Below are 25,095 nucleotides of genomic sequence, written 5' to 3' on the forward strand. Positions count from 1 at the left end.
CAAACACATGACAACAGACCCATCTGTGAGATATGCCAAGCAACAGAAACTGCATCATTTAAAACACAGATTAATTGGATTCCTTACGCCATGCCTCTTAAATAATGTTTTGTGTGTGTGTGTGCATGTGTGTAAATGGGAGTGTGCGTTCAGGGGTGAGACTGAGTGCTGTGATGACAATGCTTGTTCCCTCGCATTACCGTCAGCATGTGAAATAAGGTCAGGTCTCCGAGCCCGCAGAGAAATTTCGCTTTCATAACGCAGCTGCCTGCTCAAACGAAAAACGCTCCATGTCATTTTGTGCTGCGGCCGCCATGGGGCTACATTATAGACTTAATTAGGACCCCGCACAAAATCCAAGCTAAGGCACGGACGGAGGCGGGCAGGCATGGAGAAGGCTAGCTGTGGTGTTTACTCTAATGACCCGGCTTGCTAAGTACACTAGCCTGCTCAGAGAGAGGCCACCTCTCTCGTGCAACAAGGAGGTGGTTTTCATGGATACAGTGAGGGGGTGGATAGTTCTCCCCTCCCCCCCCCTGCGTTCCAGTCTCTTTTTCTCTCTGCCTTGCACCTCCCCCACAGTTTTGACAAGTACGCTCCAGGTGTCAGATGCAGAACTGTATTGAATATCAAAATGTCCCTTCTACAGAAGTCCGTCTATACCCAGAGGACGGCAGGCTCGGCTTTCATTTAATTAAAAACAGGTGGTAGATTTACCGCTCAAGTTCAATTGTAGTTCAGTACAGATTGCAATTATCGCTAGTGTCAAAGCAAAGGCGTGTAATAGTTTTGTTTCCATGGTCATTGTATTGTCAAAACTCCCTCGCCTCCCTCAGTGTCACTGAAGGCTGCAGCTCCCATTCTTCTGTCAAAAAAACAGAGCCGTTGTGTAGCTGTGCCTGTCTGCCTGAAGTGTTCTATCACAAAGGGCATTCTCACAAATTCATCTGTAATGGCGTGCGCCCATATGGCCATTCTCTCTGTCTGATACCTGTCCTTTCATTCAGACATCTACCCTTCACTATCTGGCTAGTCCCGCTTTAATATCTCCTAATTGTTTCTGGAGAGAGAACGTCCACAATCCTCCAAGGTCACCGCTGTGTCTCATTCATATCCTCCCGGCTCTTCCTACTCCAAATCCCATTATCCTCTTGGGGTGTGCTGAGTGATTTCATTGTGCTTGACATTTTCCACCACCACCAGTAACCCCCGCAGGTCCTGCACCCTCAACTGTCTTTCTCCGAGGAAAGATTTCCGGAAGGTCTTCCACTTATTGTCTTACATTCATGTGTGTGTGTGTGTGTGTGTGTGTGTGTGTGTGTGTGTGTGTGTGTGTGTGTTCCCTATGAATGCAAAACACCTGCATATGATTTCACAGTCCATTTGAGGAGGACAGGTTGGTCGTCAGCAGGATGCCTGTAGAGGAGCTCACATGCCAACCTGCTCAACCCTGGCCTCCTCCTCCTCCTCTTCATCATCCTCCTCTTCCTCCTCCTCTCCCCTCTTCCTCCTCCTGCTTCCCACACTCCTCGTTCTCCTCCTCCTGCTCCTCTTTCTCCTCCTGCTCCTCCTCCGCCTCCTCCTCTGCCTACCCTTCCTCCTCCCCCTCCTCCCCCTCCTCCCCCTCCTCCTCCTCCTCCTACTCCCAGGCCCTGCAGATAGAGAGGCGGGCGGGCGGTGTGCCTGAGTAGGCACGCATAATCAAAAAGTTCAATTAATAAAGAAGAGGGAGCAGAAAACCCTTCATCTGCTATTCATCCATGTGAGAGGGAGCCACCGCAGCCCAAGTGTGACAACACAGCAAGTACTTAATGAAGCTGCAGTGCCTGAAGCCACCGGCTAATACTCTCTCTCTCCTCTCCACAGTCACGGAAGACAGCCCGCCATAAAACACAGACCATTTCGCTTGGATGGCAGCCTCTAAAATCTGTACTTCCACTGTTGTTTTGGCTGATGTGATGAGGCCTGTTTTATTTGTGGTAATTAATGGTTGAACCTGATGATGGCCTAGTGCCGCAACGTTGTTCGTTAAAATTGCTGCTAGTGAAGAGGACAGCGTGGGGGAGCTTTATTCTTTATTCAGTCCTTGTGAGTTTCTCCTACGCACCTGCCCGTGCAGATGTGCAAAAAGTTTTTCTTCTCTCTATGTATGGTAATTAATGGTTAACTTCTTCACTTCGCTCCACGATCACCACACCAACGAAGGCTTTAATGCCTCTGAGGGCTACTGGACACCTATGACTGAGCAAATCCAATCAGAGCACATACTCTGGGCTCTCCTCAGACAAAAAGCCTCTTTTCAGCGTGCGTACGTGCGTGTGTGTGTGTGTGTGTGTGTGCGTGCGTGCGTGTATGTGTGTGTGTGTGTGTGTGTGTGTGCGTGTGTGTATGGCCGCAACTAGTGCAAGTTTTAATGACTCACAGGCATTACAATTCAACAGAGAAGAATTCCAGGAGGGAATAATAGAAGAATATTTAATAGCACGTCTGTGCATCATATAGCATCCCCAGCAATACACATCGTGTTCTCTGGACCAGGAAATGGCAGTCTTGTCTTCCATAAAGAAAATTGTGTACGCTGCATAACCAAATATTTTAGGATCTTGCTGTTCTAGTTGCCTCTCCCATGGGAGGATCATGTTCATTCTGCACGTAGAGCAGACGAGAACATCGGTGACGTCATCGCTGCCAATCTCCCATGCTCTGCTGTGATCGGCAGGGCCAGTGGACCAGCTCGATAGACCCCCCCCCCCCCGCCCCCCCCAGTCAGAATGGACAGTCCACATGCTCCCCTTTGAAAGTTCTCCCTCTCTCCCGGCCTTTGAAGAGGCTGTACCAGAATCTAGACACCTACACCACTGTGCCCTGTAAGTGAGAGGGCTGTTACAGTATTGACTGCATTGATTGGCTACTCCATATTTAATGATAATTGAATGAAAACGATAGTCTGCAAGTCATGATGGACTGCTCTCCATCAATAGTAGCCCTGCTGGCAAGGTGGGATACATTCCAGTCATTTGGGATGAGTCATACAATTTGGATCGTATGATCATATGTTACTGTATAATGAAGCCATGAAACGCTCCCTTCTTAAATGATCCTTATCAGTCATGGTTTAACCATTGGTTACAGAGCCACTGTAAGAATGTGTCACAACTGGGGGGAAAAAACATTAAGAACATATGTTTGCTCTCTGTTTAGTACAAAACAGTCATCACACTCAATCCTCCTGGCCATCCATCTCCCTCCCATTTTATCACTGCAGTTTTCCAGTGCATATAAATGCTTTAATAGCAGCCTGAAGATCCAGCAGCACATACAGTACTGCAGCAACATACTGTACCACAACAGCTGGGAATATGGGGTGTCGGGTCCCTGCACAGTTAATAGAGAGGTGTAAAGCAGCCCATCAGTCAAGCAGCGGGGGCTCTGCCCTGGACAATGCGGGTTAGAAAGCTCAGGCATCTTCATTTCCCTTGGTCCAAGCCTGATCCTGGCTGGGCTGTGCTAGGCTGTGCTAGGCTGTGCTGGGCTGAGCTAGGCTAGGCTGGGCTTGGCTAAGCTGGGCTGCGCTGGGCTGGGCTGTGCTAGGCTAGGCTAGGCTAGGCTAGGCTAGGCTAAGGCTGTGCTAGGCTGTGCTGTGCTGGGCTGGGCTGGGCTGGGCTGGGCTGGGCTGGGCTGGGCTGGGCTGGGCTAGGCTAGGCTAGGCTAGGCTAGGCTAGGCTAGGCTAGGCTAGGCTAGGCTGGGCTAGGCTGGGCTCGGCTGTGCTGTGCTGTGCTGTGCTGTGCTGTGCTGTGTTGTGCTGTGCTGTGCTGTGCTGTGCTGTGCTGGGCTGGGCTGTGCTGGGCTGGGCTGGGCTGGGCTGTGCTAGGCTGGGCTTGGCTGGGCTAAACCGGGCTAGGCTGTGCTAGGCTGGGCTGTACTGTACTGAGCTAGATTGTGCTGGGAAATGCTGGGCTGTGCCATGCTGTACTGCACTGCACTGCTGCAGGACCATTAGCCTAAGTATTCCTGCGGGAATCTATTCTAATTAAGCAGGCTGGAGCAGCAGCCCTGTGCAGTGCCGGATCTATACCCGAGAGCTTTCCAGAGGATTTGGCTTCCCTTAAAAGCCTTCCCGCTGATGGAAGCCTCTCATTGTTGCTGCCATAGTAGAGTCATTTGTCATCAGACTCCTCAGGAATGGTAACCGGCATCCCCGTGCTATAAATCCTCCTCTCTCCCAATCCACCTCAACATCTGTGTCCCTATACTAGATCAAATGGTACAGAATTCACCTGGGAAGGTCATGAATATATACAGTATACGGTACATGGAAACACAACAGTACTTCATACTACTGCTCTTGTTTCCTTGTTAATCTTGCTGCAATGTATTATTGAAATGTTCACAAAACCGTTGTACAGCAAACCCAAGCAAGGATTGCATTCTCTACACACAGCTATCAGTTCTCCCCAGGGCAGCAGCTAACTCATCTGTACCTCTGCCTACCTATTTACCATTCCCTCTCCTCCCCTCTCCTCTCCTCTTCTCCGCTTTCCTCTCCTATCATCTTCTCTCCTTTCCTCTCCTCTCTTCTCCTCTCCTGGTGTGGAATTCCAGTGCCCCAGTGGGCATATACAACTTCTCCTGTGGCATCACCAGAGAGAGGCGCTATGGTACATGGCTCTATTCCCATGTGTCCTCTTCTCTATTCCCTCTCTTCTCCAGTGATACCCCGTCCTGTGGCCAGGATTACACCAGCGTCCAGCTTTATCACCGATGAGCAGCCCGTGAGACGGAGGTCTCTTAGCCCTCTCCCTCCATCTCTTTCTCTTTATATCTCTCTCCCTCCCACCCTCTTCCTCCCTCCCTCTCAATTTCTCTCTCACCCTCAAGACCCAGGCGTTCATGCGCTGGCCCATTCCTCACTGAGGGGATGAGAAAGTTGATACCGTTAAGATGGGACCAGAGCCTTCAGGGGAGGACGAGCTCCCAGACCCCACAAATCAACACATAAAGGTCTGTGCCTCTGAACCAGCTCTCCGAGAGAAAGGATAGCGACTGGTCCAACGGTTGGAGGCGCCAAGCAGGGCATGAATTATAAATAGGAAAACACCAGGCTCGTATGGAGGGGGAGAGACAGGTTCTGAATCAGGGTTTTTCTCTTTCTGCCTCTCATCGTGCTCAATGATCTGTGATAGTGGTATATGCCTGGGGCAGTCAACGCAGTTCTAGTGATACAGCTCAAAATGGCCGCCCCTCTGGTGGCTTCTCCCCATCCTGGTGCTGTTTTGGCTCCTGCTTTTGTGTGAGAGCTCTTCCCTCTGGCTAGGAGGCTAGGCCTATTTATAGTAGGCTGATTGTATGCCGTTTTGGGGCGGCATGTCCTACTTACACTGGGAGCTCATATTAAAGCAAGTGTTGATGTGACGACCCACATAATGAATCGTCCTTGAGAGACCCAGACGTGTCCTGCCACTCTTGGAACATCTAGAGAGCTGCTGCCTGTCTGCCAGCTGGCTGCATGAAAGGCCACTTCACCATTCACACTGGCCCCTGTGGCTGCACAGAGTAAACACCCTTTACTACTTATTTCCTTTGTCTACTCTGCTCTAATGAGATGATTCAAATCTCACTTTCAGTGGAACATACTATGCTGTATACAATATCTGTAGGAATGACAGAAAGGACAGAAATACACTTCTCCTAGGATTAATTAATGAAAAATTGCTCCGCTTTTTCACTTCAATATAAACCCCTCAGGATCAAGAGAAAGCGGCAATGAACTCAGATCTGGTGAAAAGGTTGCAGTTAAACTACTTAATCTGTTAATAATAAAGGGTCATTATAGGAGAGGACGAGGCCTGTATTCACACACTCATGCACGCACACACACACACGCACACACACACACACACACACACACACACACACACATGCAAGCACAAACACAGACACGCACGCAGGTCAGGGTTCATCCACAATGAATGGTCAAAATGAGACTTGGTCACACACACACACACACATTCACACACACGCACAATATCGGTGGCCTTGGGTCACTCTGAAATAGATACAGTAAACTAATAACAGTCAAATAATAAATGTTGTTGCTGTATATGAAACCAAACTCATGGGTGCTGTTAGGGTCTGGGGAATCAGTCACATGCCTCTGAGCTGAGCTCATTGCTCATAGCCGCCATCTTGTTCCTGCCCTCTGACATTTGAGAGAAAACACTGCAACCCGGCTGACAAATTGTGGCATTATTTCAATTTCTACTGACAGACCGAATATGGAAAATGCAATAGTCAAAAGTCACTGCTCAGGGGGCACTGTACCTCAGACAAATCAATTCAGGATAAAAATCTTTATGAACCGTGTTACAGAAGAAAAAAAACACCAGAAGAAAAATGCAGTGTTTTCTTAACATCTATGAGTTGGCAATAAAATTTCTAATAAATTAAAATTTGTAAATCAACTCTAAATGTCATGAGTGTAACAAACAAAAAGCAAAATAAGCGTGACTAAATGTAATTTGTAATAACAGCATTAACTCAAGTGAACCCATTCAGAAATTCTGCACAGCAGACATAAACAGATACATCTAAATCAACACTAATGGGCAATTCAGAGGCTGATTACCTAGGTAAGGGAACTGTTGATTGCTTTTTCCAGAGGGAAAATCGAGCCTGAAGATGACCTCAAGCACTGACTAGAACAAAACAACAAGCAACCAGCTTTAATTCAATTTCCCTCCTATTGTCACGTCTCAGCGTCGTTGAGACAGCCCAGTGTCTGTGGTGGGAAAGGATGCCGCCCTGGCTTACAGCCCTATTACATGTGTTAGAGGGTAATGGAAGATGAATAGGGAGTTCAAAGCTGTGAGGGCTATGATGTCCTTCCTCTGCTGCTGCTGCTGTAAATAGGACTAACGACACGAACGACAGGCAAGTAAAAAGGTTTCTTTGAAAGGATGGAATCCTAAGCACCAGGTGATAAAAGGAATGTTCTTATCTCCGTAACTTTCATTCTTAGCATCATCATCATCATCATCATCATCGTCAGCGTCGGGGTCAGACTTTTCACAGATTCATTCTACGACCACACCAGTGAGTAACTGTGAGAGATCACACCAGTTTCCAAGTCTCACTCATCACAGGACTCTCTGATCATGCAGTGGTTCTGGTGTGTACTCATGCTCCGCTCCACCTAGGGGCGGCGCCGCCCGGTCCACTACCTGCTCCAGGATGGCGTTGATCCTGTCCACCTCGCAGTCGATGAGGAAGCGTTTCTCCTGCCTGCGGTCCATCTCTTCGATGATACGTCGGTACTCCAGGGGCTCCACGATGCTGCCCACCGAGCGCGCCGTCACCTGCCAGTTGTTGGCCACGGCCGACTCCATGATGGCCTGTAGAATAGAGAACCCTGAAGAGGAGAGAGAGAGAGAGAGAGAGAGAGAGAGAGAGAGAGATCAATGCAAGCTCATGCGGAATGGTGGTTTGCAGCAGACAGAAGAACATTTAAGAAAGAAAGTAAAGAAAGTAAAACAGTAAAGAAAGCTCTATGGGGGCATTTTTGTTACAATCATTTCAACCCAATGAGAAGAAATTATGTTAAATAGGAATAATTTACAGTATGTAATCAACTTTAATCATTTTTCGTAATCCCTAGAGTATCTGAGCTTGCATTGAAAAAAAGCCCAAAAAGCCACACCATTTCATGGGTGAAATAGGTAGGATCGCAGGCGTGCATGGGAAAGTACAGAAGCTTAAAGCCTGGGGTATCAAACTAGTCATTTAATTCCTGATCTGAGTCTTTATTTCACAGAAATATCCTAACAACCCTGCAAAGCCTTAGAGGACGTTTTAATTGAAAATGATTTTCACTCCAGCTCCCAGTGTCTCCGCTGTCACAGTTCATAATAACTGAATTAATATGATTTATTCAAATTCAAATTGTGGTGTTCATACATCATAGGTATCTTATCTTCAACGTGTATATCATAATGGATCTCGAAAATGGTCCACGTCTGACAACTAGGCCCAATTTACAGCAAATGGTATCTGAAAGTGGCTCGGCCAATGACAAGCAGGACATGTTTCCCTCTCACCAGATCAATACTTGGTCCATTATGTCAACTCAAGGTCAAAAGCTATAAATATAAATACAGGATGAAATGCACGGCTGGAATTGGAGTTATACAGCCAGAGCAGCTAGCCTTTATAGGTAATATAGCCTTATCGAAATGTGAATGTTATTCAATAACACTCATACAGCACAGTGAGTAATGATGATACTACTAGGTTATTCAGGCAGAGTAATACACAGCCCTCGGATGGGGTAATGAAAGAAAGCATGGATGGACAAAATAAATCAGAAATTTGCATATTCCCATTATCCAGAGAGAAGCCTATACTGTACGTATCAGTGGTGCTGGAAATGCATGGTGACAGCAGCTCGTTATGGACTGGCTTGTAAGTAATGGACAGAGGAAATGGTTCAGTTGAAGACGCCCCCCCCCCCCCCAATCCCCGACGCCATCCCGTGGTCAGCCAACACGCTCCAGCCGCCCTGGGCGGATGGGCGGAGGCAGCAGCACGCAGGGCGCTGTCACAGCGCCGCTATCCCTTTCTCTCGCCGCTGCCGCGGGGATAAAAAAGAAACGCTGATTCAGTAAAATGGCGAATATTATTACCGACGCTGAGGCACTTGGGGATACTGATGCAGACGGAGACTGTGCAGCGCCGCCCTGCTGTGTTTCCGGGCCCAGACACATGAAACACTGTTCTTCCTCGACACCAAGGCACAACCTGCCACTGCACACCAGTCCTAGGCCCATTATCACAGTGCACCTAACTATGACCATCGCCATCTCACTATAACAAGGCCTGTTGGCTCGCGGTCCCTGTAGGGACCATTAGCCAGGGTCAGAACTAAACCTGCCACCTCACACTTCGCCTGAAAGTCACGCCGGGATTCGCGTCAAATGGAGCAGACATGCCATGTACAGTACATATACAGCTTAATGTTCATAAATATTTCATTTGGAAGGCGTAGATGGGGTTAGACGGGCTCGTGTGTGTCGACTTGTGAGCTGAAGTGTTGCCAAAGAGCACGTGAGAATTCAAAGCGCAGACGAGAGGACTCGGCCGTCTGCTCTCCCACACCTTCACGTTAGTGACCTTCACACAGGGGTGCGCTGCAGCAGGCGGCCAGCTCAGCGGGCAGTCAGATCAGCCCTGGCCTTAAACACAGACAGGTCCGGCGCACTGCCCATGCCTTATCAGCCTCAATCCCAGCTGTCTGCAGGGGCGTGTACGCACACACCCCTGATGCTAGGGGAGACCAGGACGACCAGGAAGAGTGGGGGGGGGTTGTGTGCGCTCGGTGGTAAGTGTGGAGTGAGTGACGCCGCGATGCCAGATAGGACCAAGAGCTGACCCCAGGCGTGGAGGACCACGGCTGATTGTATCGCTGTTAAAGCCCCAGGCTGGTCACATACGACGTAAACATGGCGTTTTATCAACCGTTGACACATCAAGAGAAAATGTACCACAGGCTGTGTCTGATAGCACAGAGGAAATTAAAAAAGCAGATGCTGAAATATAAGGTGTTATTCACCCAGTTTGTCTGCCATGTGATATTGAACCGACTAAGGTGATGCCTGCCATTTTAAACATTTAGAAATCATTCCCTCGCATGTTCTTTTTTGCCTTCATTATTCTTGCCTCTGAGCTTGGTTTAGAAGCGTTATAATGAGCTTCTGAAGGTTGAACGTGTGTCAGTTTGAAAGTTCTAAATGCCCCGGAGATGAGAAGTATAATGAGCAAATTACATGTCAGAGGAAAAAATAAACAGGAGATGTAATTACAGGCAGACTTCCCTACAGCTGGATTTGATAGGCATCATGACATCATGCTACAATACAAGTAAGGTTTTGAATATCAGCTCTGCCTGTCTGCTGTGTGCATGTGTGGTGAAGATAGTGTTGAAATAACAAAGGTAGGGAGTGTTGGTTCAAGGTTTTTCATTGACTTTGTAAACAGATGGCACAAATCACAGAAGCCAGCAGGCAGGGTGTCACAATCAAGGACATTTAGACTGTCCATTATACAGCTGCCTCACATAAAAACGCACATTGAATATTCATAGTCCGTAATTTTTATTTTTTATTTTTTGCATTTCACACAGTTTACATTGTATTGTATTGTGGAAATGCCATCTCATAGGCTCTGTGACCTTTTGGGAAGCACATAGTATAATGTATCCGTGTGAAGAAAAAGCTTTTACAGACACAAATCTGAGGTTGGCTTGTGAGGCTTATGTTACAGAGGTTTAAGACCATGACCGCATCAAGCCTCGAATCCCTATCATATAAAATATTCAGACAGACTTACTTCTTAAATACATACTGTATTTAAGAACTACATCTGATTGCTTCTCACACAGTATGATGATAACGTTAAGAAGGACACTTGAAAGAATGACTAAATTGGACCAATTGTTTTTGTCAGTGTGGAAAAACAGAAATGCTTTTGTGCTGGGCATCTGATCGTTCCGAGCTACTGTACGATATGATAAACGGAGAAACCTTTAATGGTCATCCAGTGATGATGGGATGGCTTGTTAGGGTGGCGATCCTGACTGGGCAGGCTGACAGCCTGCTTCCCTCCCAACACTCCTCTCATTAACATTCCTTCACACAAGCACAATTGCCAGGCTCAGCATCAGGGGCAGGAGGTGGGACAGTAATTATGCAAACAGCACCGAAAAAAAGGCTCATTTCTATAAAAGAACAATTTAGATAACCCAGATACAGAACTCTGCAGCGTATATTATCATAATGGGTCTGTTTGAGTAGAGTGAGACATTCACATTTGTCTTCATCCTTCTTGATCTAGTCATTTTCTTGGGCTTTACAGACATTGTCGCGGGCAAAGCCTGTTTTACCCGTCGTCGTTTAAGCCTGCGTACGGTAGTGCCTTCCAGTATCACTGCTGTAGCAAAGCACATGGAGGTGAGGAGGGGACATGGTGAAATGAGCGCCAGCTGGGTGTATTAAAATGGAGACTCAGGTGGAGCAGCAGTGTCCCAGGCTGTCCGTCGGGGTGCTGTCTCTGTTGGAAGTGGAAGGAGCCCAGGGAGACTTTTGGGTGGTGGGGGGGGGGTCGTGTGGATGGCGCCTGCTGTCTATCTCTCTGTCGGCCTGAGGTGGTGGATGGTGCTGGGGCTGAGTGTGGTGGATGGTGAATCGAAAATGGAGAATCAGCGGCGTGCGTGTATAATAGCGTTGATTGGTCTTCTCAGTGTTCGGTATATGGACAACATTTCCAGTTTGAGCAGGCATCCCGATTACGACTAGAGAACAATGTGCTATTGCATATGATCATATGATCAAGAGAAGACACACTGTTCAACAGAACGTTGAAAGCTCATTTGCTTCATGCGCTCACTAAACAGTTTGTAGATGTTGTAGACAGTGCAGGGTACATCAATGAGTTGTATTGGTTTGTGGGTAACCTGCGTTCTCACTGCAAATGGATCGCCCCACAGGCCGATTGCAAGCAGGCTGAGACCACCCTCTGTAGGTGGTCTTAGCCCGGTTGATTTGTTCCGGAACCGCGAGCGATTGCTGTGTTCACATATGCCCAAATGACCCGATATACAGGGGAAATGCTCCCGGTATCAGAACAACAAGCTACTGTAGGTCTGTATGCACCCTCGGTCTCCCCAGCTACCTCCCAGGAGAAGGTCACCTCTTTCAAATTGCTTTCGCAGGCATCTCAGCTATTTGCTCTGACGGGCTGCCTCAGAGCCCAACATGCCACAAGGTGAAGGATGCCAAAGCCACTGAACCCTCTTTGGAAAAGAGCTTTCAGTTTAAGTCACAGAAGAAACAGCTGCAGACATTACACGCCCCCAAACAAGGTTTCAACAAAGTGAAAAGTGAAGTAAAGCTACAGTAGCTGCACCTCCGCTCCTCCTCCGGCTCAGATGCGCGCCGAACACCTCTTAACAACAAACCTGAATGGCCTTTCCTCTGCGCTGAACCACGTAGTTCACAGCACATCACCCTCTTTCATAATGCAAAAAGACCACAGTTGAAATGGACCTAAAAATAGATGAAAGACAGTTGGGACTCTCAGAGATGTGTGTGCAGAGCTGTAAACAAGCCAGGCTTCAGAACAAACAACGGGAGCAGTTCTATTAGTCACCCGGGTCATTCTTCATCCAGGTGAAGTCAGGAGGTCAGGGAAGATTAGTGAGCGAGGGTTTCCCAGTAAGGGAAGAGCTGTGTAGGATTCATGAAGTAAAGAAGGATCTGGTGAGCTGTCCCGGGCTCTGACAGTGCTTGGCTCTCTGTGCCACTTGCTGTTTTTCTGTCGAGGCGGAGGCACAAAGGCTTTGCTGACTCCCCCATTCTTTTCCCAGGGCTACGCCTCCACACTGTTCTTTATTCTATTGAAGTTTTTTATCTTTCTCCGGTGAGAGGCTGAGTCTAGTGCACTCAGCTATGGAGGGGAAACAGGCCGCTACGAGCGTCTAGCTCCTGCTCGCTCTGTCCGATTTAGAACAGATGTGTGTACCATTTCTACCTAAATATCCCTTAACAACATACAGTACCATGTAGCCCAGAGGGTATAACAACATTTAAAAAGCAACTCGAATTTTCTGCTAATATCCTTTACAAAATGGTATACATCAGATGTGGTCAAATGACTGTACTGTGCTCCGTTAATACTTGGATTCATTCTCTGAAACATTGTTCATCTGCTTTCTGTGTATTGATTTCAGAATTTCTCTCTAGCAGCAGTATGGCAGCAGTAATGGCTCAAGAGAATGGTGGGGAGAGGAACTGTCCAGGGTACTGAATTACTGGTCTCCGTATTGAAGCGGTGCTGTGGGTATGAACTGTCCAAGGTGCTGAAATATTAGCAGCTTAAATAGTGCAATGGAAAGCCCAGGGAGTTGAGAACTGGCCACGTCAAGAGGAATATTAGGACATGGCCAGTACTGAAAAACAAGCTAGAGGTCTAAAGGTGGATGAGTAGCCTGCTCATATATAGTCTTCTATGATGAGTGAGAGCACATTAAAACTGCATAATGTGCTATCTAACTACACAGCCAAGAGCAGATCAAGTCATTTTACTCCACAGAGGGCACCAGGGTTCCATATTTGATCATTCTTTTAGCTGGCTGATTTGAACTCCCCAAGATATGTTTGTCACAGTGTCCATTGTGATAAATGTTCCTCATTTGCTTTTGTGCTTTATGATTGAGTGAGTCTACAATGCTTCAAGAGTGCAAATTACTCATCCAGCGCATAAAAATCAATGAAACATTCCTATCAATACCAGGACAACTCGTTCCATAGTTAACAAGCTTTGTGTTTACTTCAATGGCTTCAATATCTTCTATGTGGAAATGCCGATTGCGAGAATAAAAAGGCACAGTGCAAAGTGAATGAATGATTCATGCTGTACAGCATAAAGCTCTACAGTACGGCACAGGCACAGCATCATACAGTAATGAAGAAGGTCAGCAACCTCACATGTCTTCACACAGCACTGCCTCTGCATGCTTGGATGTGTCCAGAGGTACGGACCCCACGGCTGGCCCCTGGCGGAGCGGAGCGGGCCCTTCCGAAACGCAGGGGAGGCTAGGTTCAGGGAGGGGAGCACAGGCACTCAGCGAGAACAGATGCCCCAGCTGTAGTCTCTCCCATCTGCTGCGAATGCACAGTGACTCCATGAGTCAGCGCTTTTCACCAGTGAGGTCAGCCCGCAGCCCCACGCAAACAGAGCCTTGCCAGAACCTACACACAAACAGCACGGCTTAACCTTCCCGAGCGCCACCCTCCGTTTAGAGTACTGCGCGTTTAAACGTTAGCGCCGCAAGCTAGGTTTTCACCGACGCATTGTACTCAGACAGCACAAGAAGAACACATGCCCGCAGAGAGCTGCAGCTGGTAGTGAGCTTTGTCTGCAGTTCAGTCAGGTCTGTGCACATCGCTTGTTTAAGGTACTGTACTGTAAGCACAGGGGGGGAAGGTGGGGGATTGGTGGGCATCACAGGAGTGCTCAAGGAGGCAGATAACCAAATTAGAAGAACAAAATGTTCTCCATGCTCTGTTTCCAGACTCCTGAGAGAGACAGAGAGAGGCTGGAGAGAGAGAGAGAGAGAGAGAGAGAGAGAGAGGAAGAGAGAGACAGCGACAGAGAGAGATAGAGCGGCAGAGAGAAACAACAGGCAACGGAGAGAGAGAGAGAGATCATAGGGGTGTGAGAGAAAAGAAGAGAATAGTCTGTAAGAAGGAGAGGGACAATTGTCTGTTCAGGGCGTCGGGAGCGATCGGGTCCTGCAGTTCCAGAGCGCCAGAGCTAACGAGGGCGACCCATCAGACTGCAGGTCCAGCAGTGGGGGGTAGCAGATAGACAGCACTCCTCCCCAGCGGGCTGCCCTAGTGCCTATTGATTGGAGCGGGCTGAAGCGCTCCAAAAGTGAAGGTGCAGTAAAGAGCTCACAGAGGTAGAGTTCTGCTTTGTGCCGTGCCTTCCCCTCTTCTCTCTCTCTCTCTCTCTCTCTCTCTCTCTCGCCCACACTGCGATAATGAGCCTGTGTGCCTGACTGCTGAACGCAGCCATTTAGCACTGTGCAATTAATCAGGCATTTCCTTGCCGAGGAGAAATCGAGCAGACATCCAGAAGGAGAGCGCTGTGATTTCCCTCCATACAAATGTAAATCCCCCTTCAGTCGCTACCTTCCCCTTGAGACAAGTAGGGATGTGGACTGGGGGAGCAAGAGGAGGGCTGTAATTTAGCTTGCTAGATTGTGGTGTTTCATTAGTGTTTCTTGTGTAACACACTGACTGACACATGCCTTCCTCCGAGAGAAGCACTGGTTTCCTTTCCAGGACACTGTATGTATTAATAAAGGCAATTATCATATTGTATTTAAAAACAACAATAACAACACATACACACACACACACACACACACACACACACACACACACAGGAAGTGCTCTTCGGGTGTAAAAAGGGAAGGTACCCTGGTTCTAGTCAACAGCAGCTGCGGTGATGGATTCGGTTCCAGGGACCGCAAGGATATCTCCTTCACCAGATTCTCATTCAGATGCGCACAGGGATGCAGACAGCATCGCCAGGCATTTCCGCCCTGACAGAGGGACGTGGGGCCCTTGTGATGCGGAGCGAGGAGAACACGAGTCCCAGTGTGAAAGGCGGCCGCTGATGGGAACAGTCGCATGGGAAATCGCGGGCGTCGTGCACGGCGAAGACGGGCTAGGACCTCGAGATGTTTATTTTCTTCCAGAGTCAAAATCCTCCGTAGACCGAGGCTCGGACTGTGACACTCGGAACACATTTTCCCCTTTCGACACCCGCCATGCACCGTGTGTACGCACGGTCTGTAGTCATGATGACACCCTTCACACCGTCACAGAGCACTTCCATTTTCCTCTTCATGCCTTTTCTTTGCATCCCGAGCAGGGGATAGGAAGAGTGACTGCTTCAATTTCTCCCCCACCCCCAGTAGGAGCTCCTTCAGGTGTGCCCAGTTGCTTTGGGGAGAGAGACAGTCATCAGCGTTAACTTAAATCATCACAGCGGAAAACGCCTCTCTGCTTCAGCAGTGCCGACGCTGTCGTCAGACTCTCCCGCAAGCTGTCAACTCAAACAAACAGCTGCTGCATTTGAAGCTGAGCCCGCCCCTTCTAACCGGTCGGCTCGTCTTATAACCTGAGGCTCGATGTCAGTGTTCTGATATCAGCGCCATTATGTTGACGGCGTAGAGGCGCTGACATCCTCTTGTTGATATACTGTATGAGAGGGCCGGCCAAGGAATGGTAGAAAAGGCAGGAAGGCTCTCTAGCCTCTTGAGCAAACAACAGCTGTGTGGAACAGGCAGTACGTACACACACACACGCACACACGCACGCACGCATGCACACACACACACACACACAGACAGACAGACAGACAGCCGGTGGCGCTGTGCGTAGCACTGTCGCCTTACAGCAAGAAGGTCAGGGGTTTGATTCTTGCTTGAGACGCTGTTAGCGCTGGGGGAACCGAGTTCTCCCCAGGGTTGTACAGTAGGGTACCCAGGTAGGGGATCTCCCAGGCCTGTCTGTGTGCAGTTTGCATGTTCTCCCCGTGTTTGCGAGGGTTTTCCCCCATAAAGAACCCAATATGAAAAACATGCAGAAGAACGGATCCCCGATGAAACTCTTGGATTGGTCCGCGGGCGTGGCCCATGCACTCAGCTACTGTTCCCAGCTGCCCTTGGGGGAAGAATGACGGGATGGGTTAAAGAGAGCACATTTCATCGGTGGACGCTCCTTTGTGTGTGTGTGTGTGTGTGTGTGTGTGTGTGTGTGTGTGTGTGTGTGTGTGTGTGTGTGTGTGTGTGTGTGTGTGTGTGTGTGTGTGTGTGTGTGTGTGTGAGTAAACCAACGGACCGCTGGAATGAAAAGGAGATCCATTGCTGTCCCCCAAATATCATTTCCTGTGGCACAGATACCGTGCTGGTTGATGGGTCTGCTTGTCCCTTCATCAGCTGGCCGCGGTGTACTTATTTTATGTGTTCAGTCTTTCCTGCTTGTCATGCCACGGTGCTGGGGAGAGCGTTACAGATGGTGGCCATCCCACCCAGACACGGCAGGTGCATGGACCCTCATAAGTCAAGTAGAGCTGTGAGGGCCGACTCAGGAGGCACACAGAGGACGTTTGATTGTGCCCAGGGGAGACAATAAACCTCGTAATCACCTTTCCTCCAACACACCAGCCAACCCATTACTAGCTTCCATAGCCCGCTACCCAGGGACAGGGAGAGAGAGAGAGAGAGAGAGATAGAGAGAGAGAGAAAGATGCACGGTCTGCGTCAATGGTTTTGACAGCTGCTCCGGTTTGAGGACAGTCGTCGCTTTCTTAACATGGTTGAGGAAGGAATTGAGCATATGGACCATGACAAAGAAGAGGTTTTACCAGCCTTGGGTCCCTGCACGACCGCGTGGAGATGGAAGATTACAAGCAAGGGTCATTATGAGACAAATGTTTTCAATCCCGCAAGGAAGATTGGTTTAAAGTGAGCAATATGCTCAGATAAAGACATACAGTGCAGAAAATAAATCTACGAGGCAGGCGTTTTTGTTCAAGTGGGAGAGATAAAGGATAAAGAACCAATCACAAGTCAAAGTAATATTTGGCAAGTGACAAGGAAACCACTGAAATGTCTTACAGGCTTGGAAGCACATATAACCAGACAAATATTGCTATTCTCTACATGTAGGACATTTCTTATCATCTCCACCTCAAGAAATGTTCTAGCTGTCTAGAGAACAACAGTGAGAGGTAAGACAGAAAAACAGGGTGAATCTGAGGGCACATGCCTGTCAGCTTTGTCATGTTTTATCGCACCTGCTGTAATAATAATTCAAAAAACCCTTTACTCAGCCTCAGAATTCTCTGCTAGCGGTTCCGCGGTGGCGCAGTGGTCTATCTGTTTCTGGTGCAGCGGATCTCACAGAGGAGTGGCATATTAGGTTGCCACTCCCGAGGAGGGTGGTTAGTGTTTAATTTCGGTGCGAGGGTCCACCACTCTACAGTACAGCGACCCCGTCTGGTGTCAGAGTCACGGTCATGGGCTTGAGAGAGTCAGGTAGCTGTCCGGATCATCGAGCACGGGGTTGTGCGCCAGACCCTCCTCAGCAGCGACAGGGGACAATTGGACAATAGGTCGGTATGATTGGCTACCAATTGGGGTGAAAAAATGACCAAATCTTTATTATTAAACAGTTTTTCATTTTTCATTTAATTAACAACTGCTGTAAACAGGACACCCATCCCCTCACCACTCTCTCTCTCTCTCTCTCTCTCTCTCTCTCTCCTCTCTCTCTCTCCTCTCTCTCTCTCTCTCCCTCTCCCCTCTCTCTATCTCTCTCTCCTCTCTCTCTCTCTCTCTCTCTCCCTCTCCCCCCTCTCTCTCTCTCTCTCTTCTCTCTCTCTCTCTCTCTCTCTCTCCCTCTCTCTCTCTCTGACAGATTACTATGTCTTTAGTGTTTCTTCTTAAGGCTGCCTCTCCAGATGTTGACCTCCGTTGGGTTGGGGGAGACCTGTGCCCCCCCCCCTGCGGGTCTGTACAGCGGGGAGGAGGAGGGGGGGGCCCGGAAGGACGTGGTAAAGTCACAGTGTGTTGTGCTCCTTCTTTATATAATCCAATTACTGCTAAATGATATTCAGAGAGCGTCGAGGATTAGAGACTCAGGAAGGCAGAGTGCCCCAGAGTCAAACTCAGGCTCACAGTAACAGCACCTGTGCCTGAGTCATTTAGCAGGAGCTGGCGTTCCAGAAGGCAGCATTCAGCCTAGACTACTTTAGAATCCTTACAGGCTCAGATTTAAAGGTATTAGACCACTAAGAGCGAGGATTGAGGATGAGGGGATTTCCATATTGAGGGGGTTAATGAAATACTTCACGGTTTGACATGAAGTGGACGTGTGAGTGTGAATGTCCGGCTGCCCTCACCTCTCTCCGTGTCGTAGAGGTAGACAAACTTCTCCCACTTGTAGTGGTCCAAGAGGCTGAGGACGGCTCCCCGCAGACCCGGCCTCATCTGGATGACGAACTGCACGTCAGCCTCGGCGGGGAAGCTGGGCGTGATGAAGGAGGTGTGCAGCGCCCCGCAGAACGAGGTCAGCGTGTTCATGGACTTCTTGTCATAGAAGCCGAAAATGGCGTACACTCCTCTGGAGAACTGGGAGCAGACTGCAAACACAGACACACAGCGTGTTCAGGTCAGGGTGAGAACAGAAACACACACAGTCACGCAGAGGTCCGCTACCCTCTCAGTCACAGGGAACGACGACGCAGCCCACAACAAACACGCGTCATATCACACAGCCAACGGTCTGAATACGCATCAGATACATGTCAAAATGTAGCTGTCGTTCTTCTGTTCATTGACAATTCTTGCTTGATCGTCTTGTTGAGAGAGGTCAGGGAAGAATTGTTAGTTCTCCTATATTGGCTCAAATGGGTGAACTGTTCTTTGCTTCCCTCTGGAAAATTAGGGGTAGGATAGGATCAGTAGGCCTATGTTCACTAAACCCCCTTTCTCTCTGTAAAGCACATTGTGTTGCCTTTACGTGTGAAATTCGCTATATAAATAAAGTTTGATTTGATTTGATTTGATTTGAATTCAAAGTCCACTAGTCTATAGAAAAATAACTTTAATTCATGTGCGACTGTGAGGGAAAATGCCATAGAATTTAATGATGGAATTGATGGTAATAGTGAAATGCAGAATATTTGACTAGACAATAGTGTTCGCTGTGGGATGTGTGCTCCCAACGGTAGTGCTCTGGCTTTGCGGCTTTGCCCTTCACTTCTCCTTGGACTGAATGTATCTGCTTGGTTGATCATCTAGAACTAATGGGTGGGAATCAGTGCACTGCCCACTGCTCTTAATGGACAAATACCCAGGACATTAGGATGCAAATGTTGTAGCCCTGGCCTGCTGCAGTAAAAAACTGATTTATATCAAACCCTTACCTGCTGCCATCTGTGGACTGAAGGAAATTAGCGCTGACCGTAACCACTGTGTACAATGCATCGCATACTCGGTGTAACACGCTGGAAAGATTTAATCGCATTTTGGACCGAACAAGTGAGTTAACACACATCCACACGACTGTAGGAAGGTTTTCAACATGTCGTTCCCCCCTTCTGTAAAATGTTTGAGAGTGAGGGAGGTGTTTGTGGAGCCCGGGCTGCGGCTTCGCCGCCTCACCCCATCTGTCCAATCCCTGAAGCTCTCTGGCCTCCTCACCTGACTCCAACATCTCACCATGGAAACCTCCCTGCCATTATCATAGAACATTCCACTACATCTTCTTTTACACAACAAATGACAAAGAATCAGGAATCTATTTTAAAGAATTCAGACACAACCAAATGATGTCATGGTCCGAATAATGTCCTGGTCCTATGATCTCAATGTAACAGTATTATTTCAGAGTTTAATGCTGCACGTTATAGAACACTGGTTGAAGGCTGTTTGCCTCCATTCCTCCATCAATCCCAACCATGAATTTTAACATACACATATTTCTTTCCCCGGCCATCCATCCATCATGCCCTAATTCAACCATCTATTCATCCATCCATCATCTGATCATCCCTCCATCCATCTCTCCGTTCCGCCCTTCCACTTTGCTCTTTGCATACATCAGATGAATTGGCGTGTGTTGGGGGGGCGGGGGCAATAGTGATGAAGCGACTATACAACCAGCAGGTGTCTGTCTGGAGGTAATCCATTACATCTGCTTGGAATAACCGGCGACAGAGGAGCCAAGGTAACGCAAGACATGGGAATCAGCATCCTTGCCTTGTTTCACATTCAAATCCTCTTCTCATACCTTCTCACCCCTCCGGGACTCGAGGGGCCTTTTATAATTGAACGGGTTGATGTCCTCACTCCCTTTGAGGGGTCTTATGAGGAAATGTCAGAGCAAGATTCCCATGCAGCGCTGGAGTCGTCATATATCACAGCCACTCTCCGAGAGCGCGGCCTGCATAATAACAGCCAGCCACAGCAGTCTAACGTACAGGTATACCGTCAACAATCACCTCCTCCTCCTCACAACAGATTCTCTAAACAAGCTCCAAGCCCTTGATTTATGCCTTACTCAAAATTAGACCAACAACAACAAAAAAGATTACACATACTGCACACTTCTATTCTGCATGGAAATCAGCCAAGCTTAATTATAGAGAACTGGTTACAATACATTCTCTATAAGGCCCAGGTGAAAATAATGTGAAAATAATGGTTTGGAGAAATGGCCTTTCCTAATGGCTATATTTTTAGCTCATTCTGTCAAACACCAAACATGGAGCAGTGCGGTGAAATACTAAGACTGGGTTGTTCAGCCTAGCAAGCAAAATGGTGATAATGGCGCTTGGTCAAGGTTAAACAGAGACCCCGGCTCTCCTGCAGGATTAAGGAAATCCCATCTGGGGCTACTGGAGTAGCCAGCGCTGGAGAACAACAGTCCTCTGACCACAGCAGCACTGGGGCTACATGTCATTTCCTTTATTACAGGAGTGAATCAAAGCCTCTGGCCTTTGTTCGCATTCCTCCCACCTACCTCTGCTCAGCATAGCGACCCAGGCTTGATTAATATCTCGCATGTAAAAACTTTACTTTTAGTAAAGTATTCGCTGCCATTCGTTTATCCCTCGGTTAATTAGCGCCCTGCCTGACCAAGCTGTCTGTCAGTCATTACTGCTGATGTACAGAAGCACCAGTCTCTCTCTCTCTCTCTCTCTCTCTCTACCCCTCTCTCTTTACCCCACTCTCTCTCTCTCTCTCTCTATTTCACCGTCCATTTCTCTGTTTCTCCTTCCCTCTTGACAACTCATTAAACTTAATGGGTGGTTGCAGCGTCCCAGTGGCCCTGGCGCTCTATCGAGCTTCCTGAAACCTGGGGATTTGCACTTCAGAGAGCCTCCCCTACAGGCAGCTGCTGGAGCTCCTGTCAAGCCTTCCTCAAGACTCGCTGAGGCGAGGACTCTGAAGCCGCACGCAACACCCTGCGCCCACTGCGTGTGCACTAGCCTGCCTGCAAAGTGAATTCTTAAGGCCCAGTCGCTGGAGGGCGGGGAGGCGTGTGACACCGACACAACGACCGCACTCTCTGTTGGAGAGCTGCCGCTGTCCTTGCCTGACAAGGTAGCACCGGAGGCATCCGTAAAGCAGTCAGAAAATCAATCCCCGTCCATGTGACTGAGTATGCCAGTAAGGGCGAGATACGACTGTAGGAAGACTTTGACGCTGCAGAGGCCGACCTCCTCCACCGAGAGTCCTTAAATCTATGACACGAGTCCGGATGAGCCCGGGGACTTTTAGGACCCTGGAGGAATGAGGCCACCAGACGCAGGCATCACTGTGAGGACATCAATGACAACCCCCCCTCCGTTGCTGATGATGATAGATAGTTTGTTGTCCGCTCAGCGTTGGCACTAAGGTGGCGCTGCTGTTCTCAGTGTAGCGGGAGACTGCGGGGAGGGGGCTGCTTCCTGGGCCCTCAGGGAGACAACCCTGGAGAGAAACAGGGCCATGGCACGCTCCCTGTAGGGGGGGGGGGGGTCCAATGTCCACATGTTGAGGGACCGGAGGAGAGCAAGCACAGCAGCTGTTCATTCACCAGCTCGTTACTTTAGAAATCTTTGCAGTATAGAGGGCAGAGACCCAGCAAATAAACAATGATTTATATTTCACATAATCAAGACTATATTCCAATCAGAGAGTGTAGGAAATACATTGTTTGAAAAATCTATCTTACACACAGAACACTGCTGACTCTTGATTTTATTCTGTACCTCTTCTGTTGGTTTTCTGCTGTTGTAACGCCCACGTCCCCTCCTGGGTATTATTAAAGTTATATCGTATCTCATCTTATCTCAACGCACAGCCTAACGCTAAAGGCTGACTCTTCTGGAATTATTAGTCCATTTTCAGAGATTCCACTCTTCAGAGACAAGAACTATTTGATATTTGTAACACAATGAGCAATAAAAAGCGATATCAGAAAGTGTCTGTTTTCATAGCATCAGCTGTAACTCCATATGCCTCTCAGAGTGATATCTACTCCACACTCTAACCAATGGATGTGTGACATGTGGTAGTGTGTGGAGTTTCATATTTCAGGTTTATGCTGGGACACAGCTACAGTAGCTTAGAGCACCAGTGAAAATAAACCCCTTTTGTGATTGAAGATGTCAGGCACTCTGAAATCCTCTTCCCATGATAATACTGTGTCTTTCCATGGAGAGGGAGTGAACTGGTTTGATTGTATAATGAACTAGTTTCTCATCGCCGCCTCTCTTGTTTTTTGTGTCAGCTGGTCTGTCTTGCAACACTCTGGCCTCTTACACATGCTCGTTGACGTCACACGTCACATGCTCCTTAAAACGCCCCAGACTGATTAGTTCATATGGAAATTCATCAGCTACAGTGTGCAAGCAGACACTTCATGATGCATTTGCTGCGCATTGTGCTCATTCTGCCCAATGGCTAGTTGTCAGTGCTAGTTCAAGTTTAAACTAAAATCACAGCAGGCCAAAGTCATGAAACCTCCCTGAATGCAAACAAAACATGACATCTGTGGAAAGGAGAAACACTACTGTAACTGATTGTAAAAAAATATGTTCAGAATCCTCTGTAACCAGTAAAACAACACAACAGAGATTAATGATTAATGATGACAGTGTTCTGTACCTCCCAGATGATAACACGAACCTATGTTGTCTGACAGAACCATAATTTGTTTTTCACCTCCCTGGTTCCTTACTATTCCTCTGTGGCGCAAACCAGCCTTCATTCTGACAGCATCTTGAACTCCCATGGGTAAAGCACAGCAACTGGCTGAATGGAGAGAAGAAATGTTCCTGATCGATTACCTCTAATCCCAGGCCCAGTGGCATGCGCATGCAGCCCACAACTAAAACAACATGATTAGGTGAAGACCAGCCTTTTATGTGAACAACAGACAAGCTCGGTGGCCATTGTGGCCCTGTATGACAGAAAATGTATTTTAATATTTCCATCATGCAGAGCAGAAACACTGCTAACCCTCCACCCACACATGCTTTGCATATTGCTGGAACAACAGCCTCAGACTGTTTCTGAAAGGCAGGGAGAGAGAACACGCTCCACACAGATGTCATGTTCTTTAAAGGCAGTTCTCTTTGAAATGCTGCAAGCTACACCGTAAAACTAGATTGGATAGTAAAGGGAATCGCAAGAAAGTACCCTCAATAAAGACTCAGAACATTATAATTCATTGCACACTGAATTGCACACGTGTAAGGGAAGCAGGAAATTAAGTTACTATTCTATAAGGCCAGTAAGATTCAGGTGTATGAAATATTTGTGATTGCGACGGTAGGAATCCATTCTCTTCAGGGGCCGGATGGTGTGGGACACCGTAACCATGACACACACCATGAAATGTCTACTTGGAATGCTGCTAGCTCACCTCACAGGATGAAACACTTCCCCTATCCTCCTTATAATACAATAACACATCTTAAACTGCACATTATATGATACAACTGTGAGCATAAATGGTAAATGGACTGCACTTACTGTATATAGCGCTTTTATCCAAAGCGCTTTACAATGAAGGCATCTCATTCACCCATTCACACACACATACACACACCAATGGCGGCAGCTGCCATGCAAGGTGCTAGCCTGCTCATTGGGAGCAAATTTGGGTTCAGTGTCTTGCCCAAGGACACTTCGACATGCCGTCAGGAGGAGCCGGATTCGAACCACCGACCCTACAATCACTGGACGACCCGCTCTATCTACCTCCTGAGCTACAACCGCCCCCTATAAATAAATACATCCTCTCAAACAACATTCATTTTGTGAATGTGCAGACTTCTATAATGTCATGCTGTTCAGCATGAGTACAGTACAGTATGTGTGAGTAAGACACATTGTTTAAGGTACTGTATATGTTTTCAGATATGTTGTTGGTCTCCTGTCATGCATACCATCAAAAAGTCCTCTTTCTGAGATTCTGAATTACAGTTTGTCCTCAGAGCAGTAACGTTCAGTACTGTAACCATCTCCTCTCCCACATATATTCAGTAACTGCATCTGTAAATGCAGAGCAAAATGCCAAGTGGAATTAATGGAAAAGGTGCATGTAAGCCCTTGAAAGCTAGTAAAGCAGGGCTCCTTAATTATTCAGAGGCCCAAAGGTGTGTTTGGCTTGTTTTTCATTATCCTGTGTGTAGCTCATAGCTTGTTGTCCTTGAATAATCTCAGGCATCATTTAGTGAATCACGGGGCTGGCCTCAGAAGCACACTGTTCAGGCTACTGAGCTCTGTGGATCGTGATAGAGTAGGCCCCGCCATGTAAGGCTGTTACATTTAGGAGGCGGAGCCATTGTGGCCTGTCAGTGGTGATCACTGTGGCTCTGCAGACACGCTGACATGCATGCACATTATGATGCACAGTATGAAAGGGGCACCGCACATTCCAATGACTCGCCCCTAGGATCACCCAGTTCAC

General features: G+C 47.9%; 1 protein-coding gene across 2 annotated transcripts in view; it reads right to left on the minus strand.

Moving 5' to 3' along the window:
• The window catches only part of LOC311318287 (glutamate receptor 3), a gene marked incomplete at both ends in the record, with an annotated part of 54,836 nt that overhangs the window by 22,438 nt on the left and 7,303 nt on the right, over nt 1-25,095 (minus strand). For both annotated transcript variants that reach the window (XM_084449574.1, XM_084449573.1), the window contains 2 exons: nt 7,222-7,409; nt 18,530-18,769. In XM_084449574.1, coding sequence (XP_084305700.1) covers nt 7,222-7,409; nt 18,530-18,769 — 428 coding nt within the window. The remainder of the gene's footprint in view (nt 1-7,221; nt 7,410-18,529; nt 18,770-25,095) is intronic.

Source organism: Borostomias antarcticus (assembly GCF_949987555.1).
Source record: "Borostomias antarcticus genome assembly, chromosome: 15".
Taxonomy (NCBI): Eukaryota; Metazoa; Chordata; class Actinopteri; order Stomiiformes; family Stomiidae; genus Borostomias; species Borostomias antarcticus.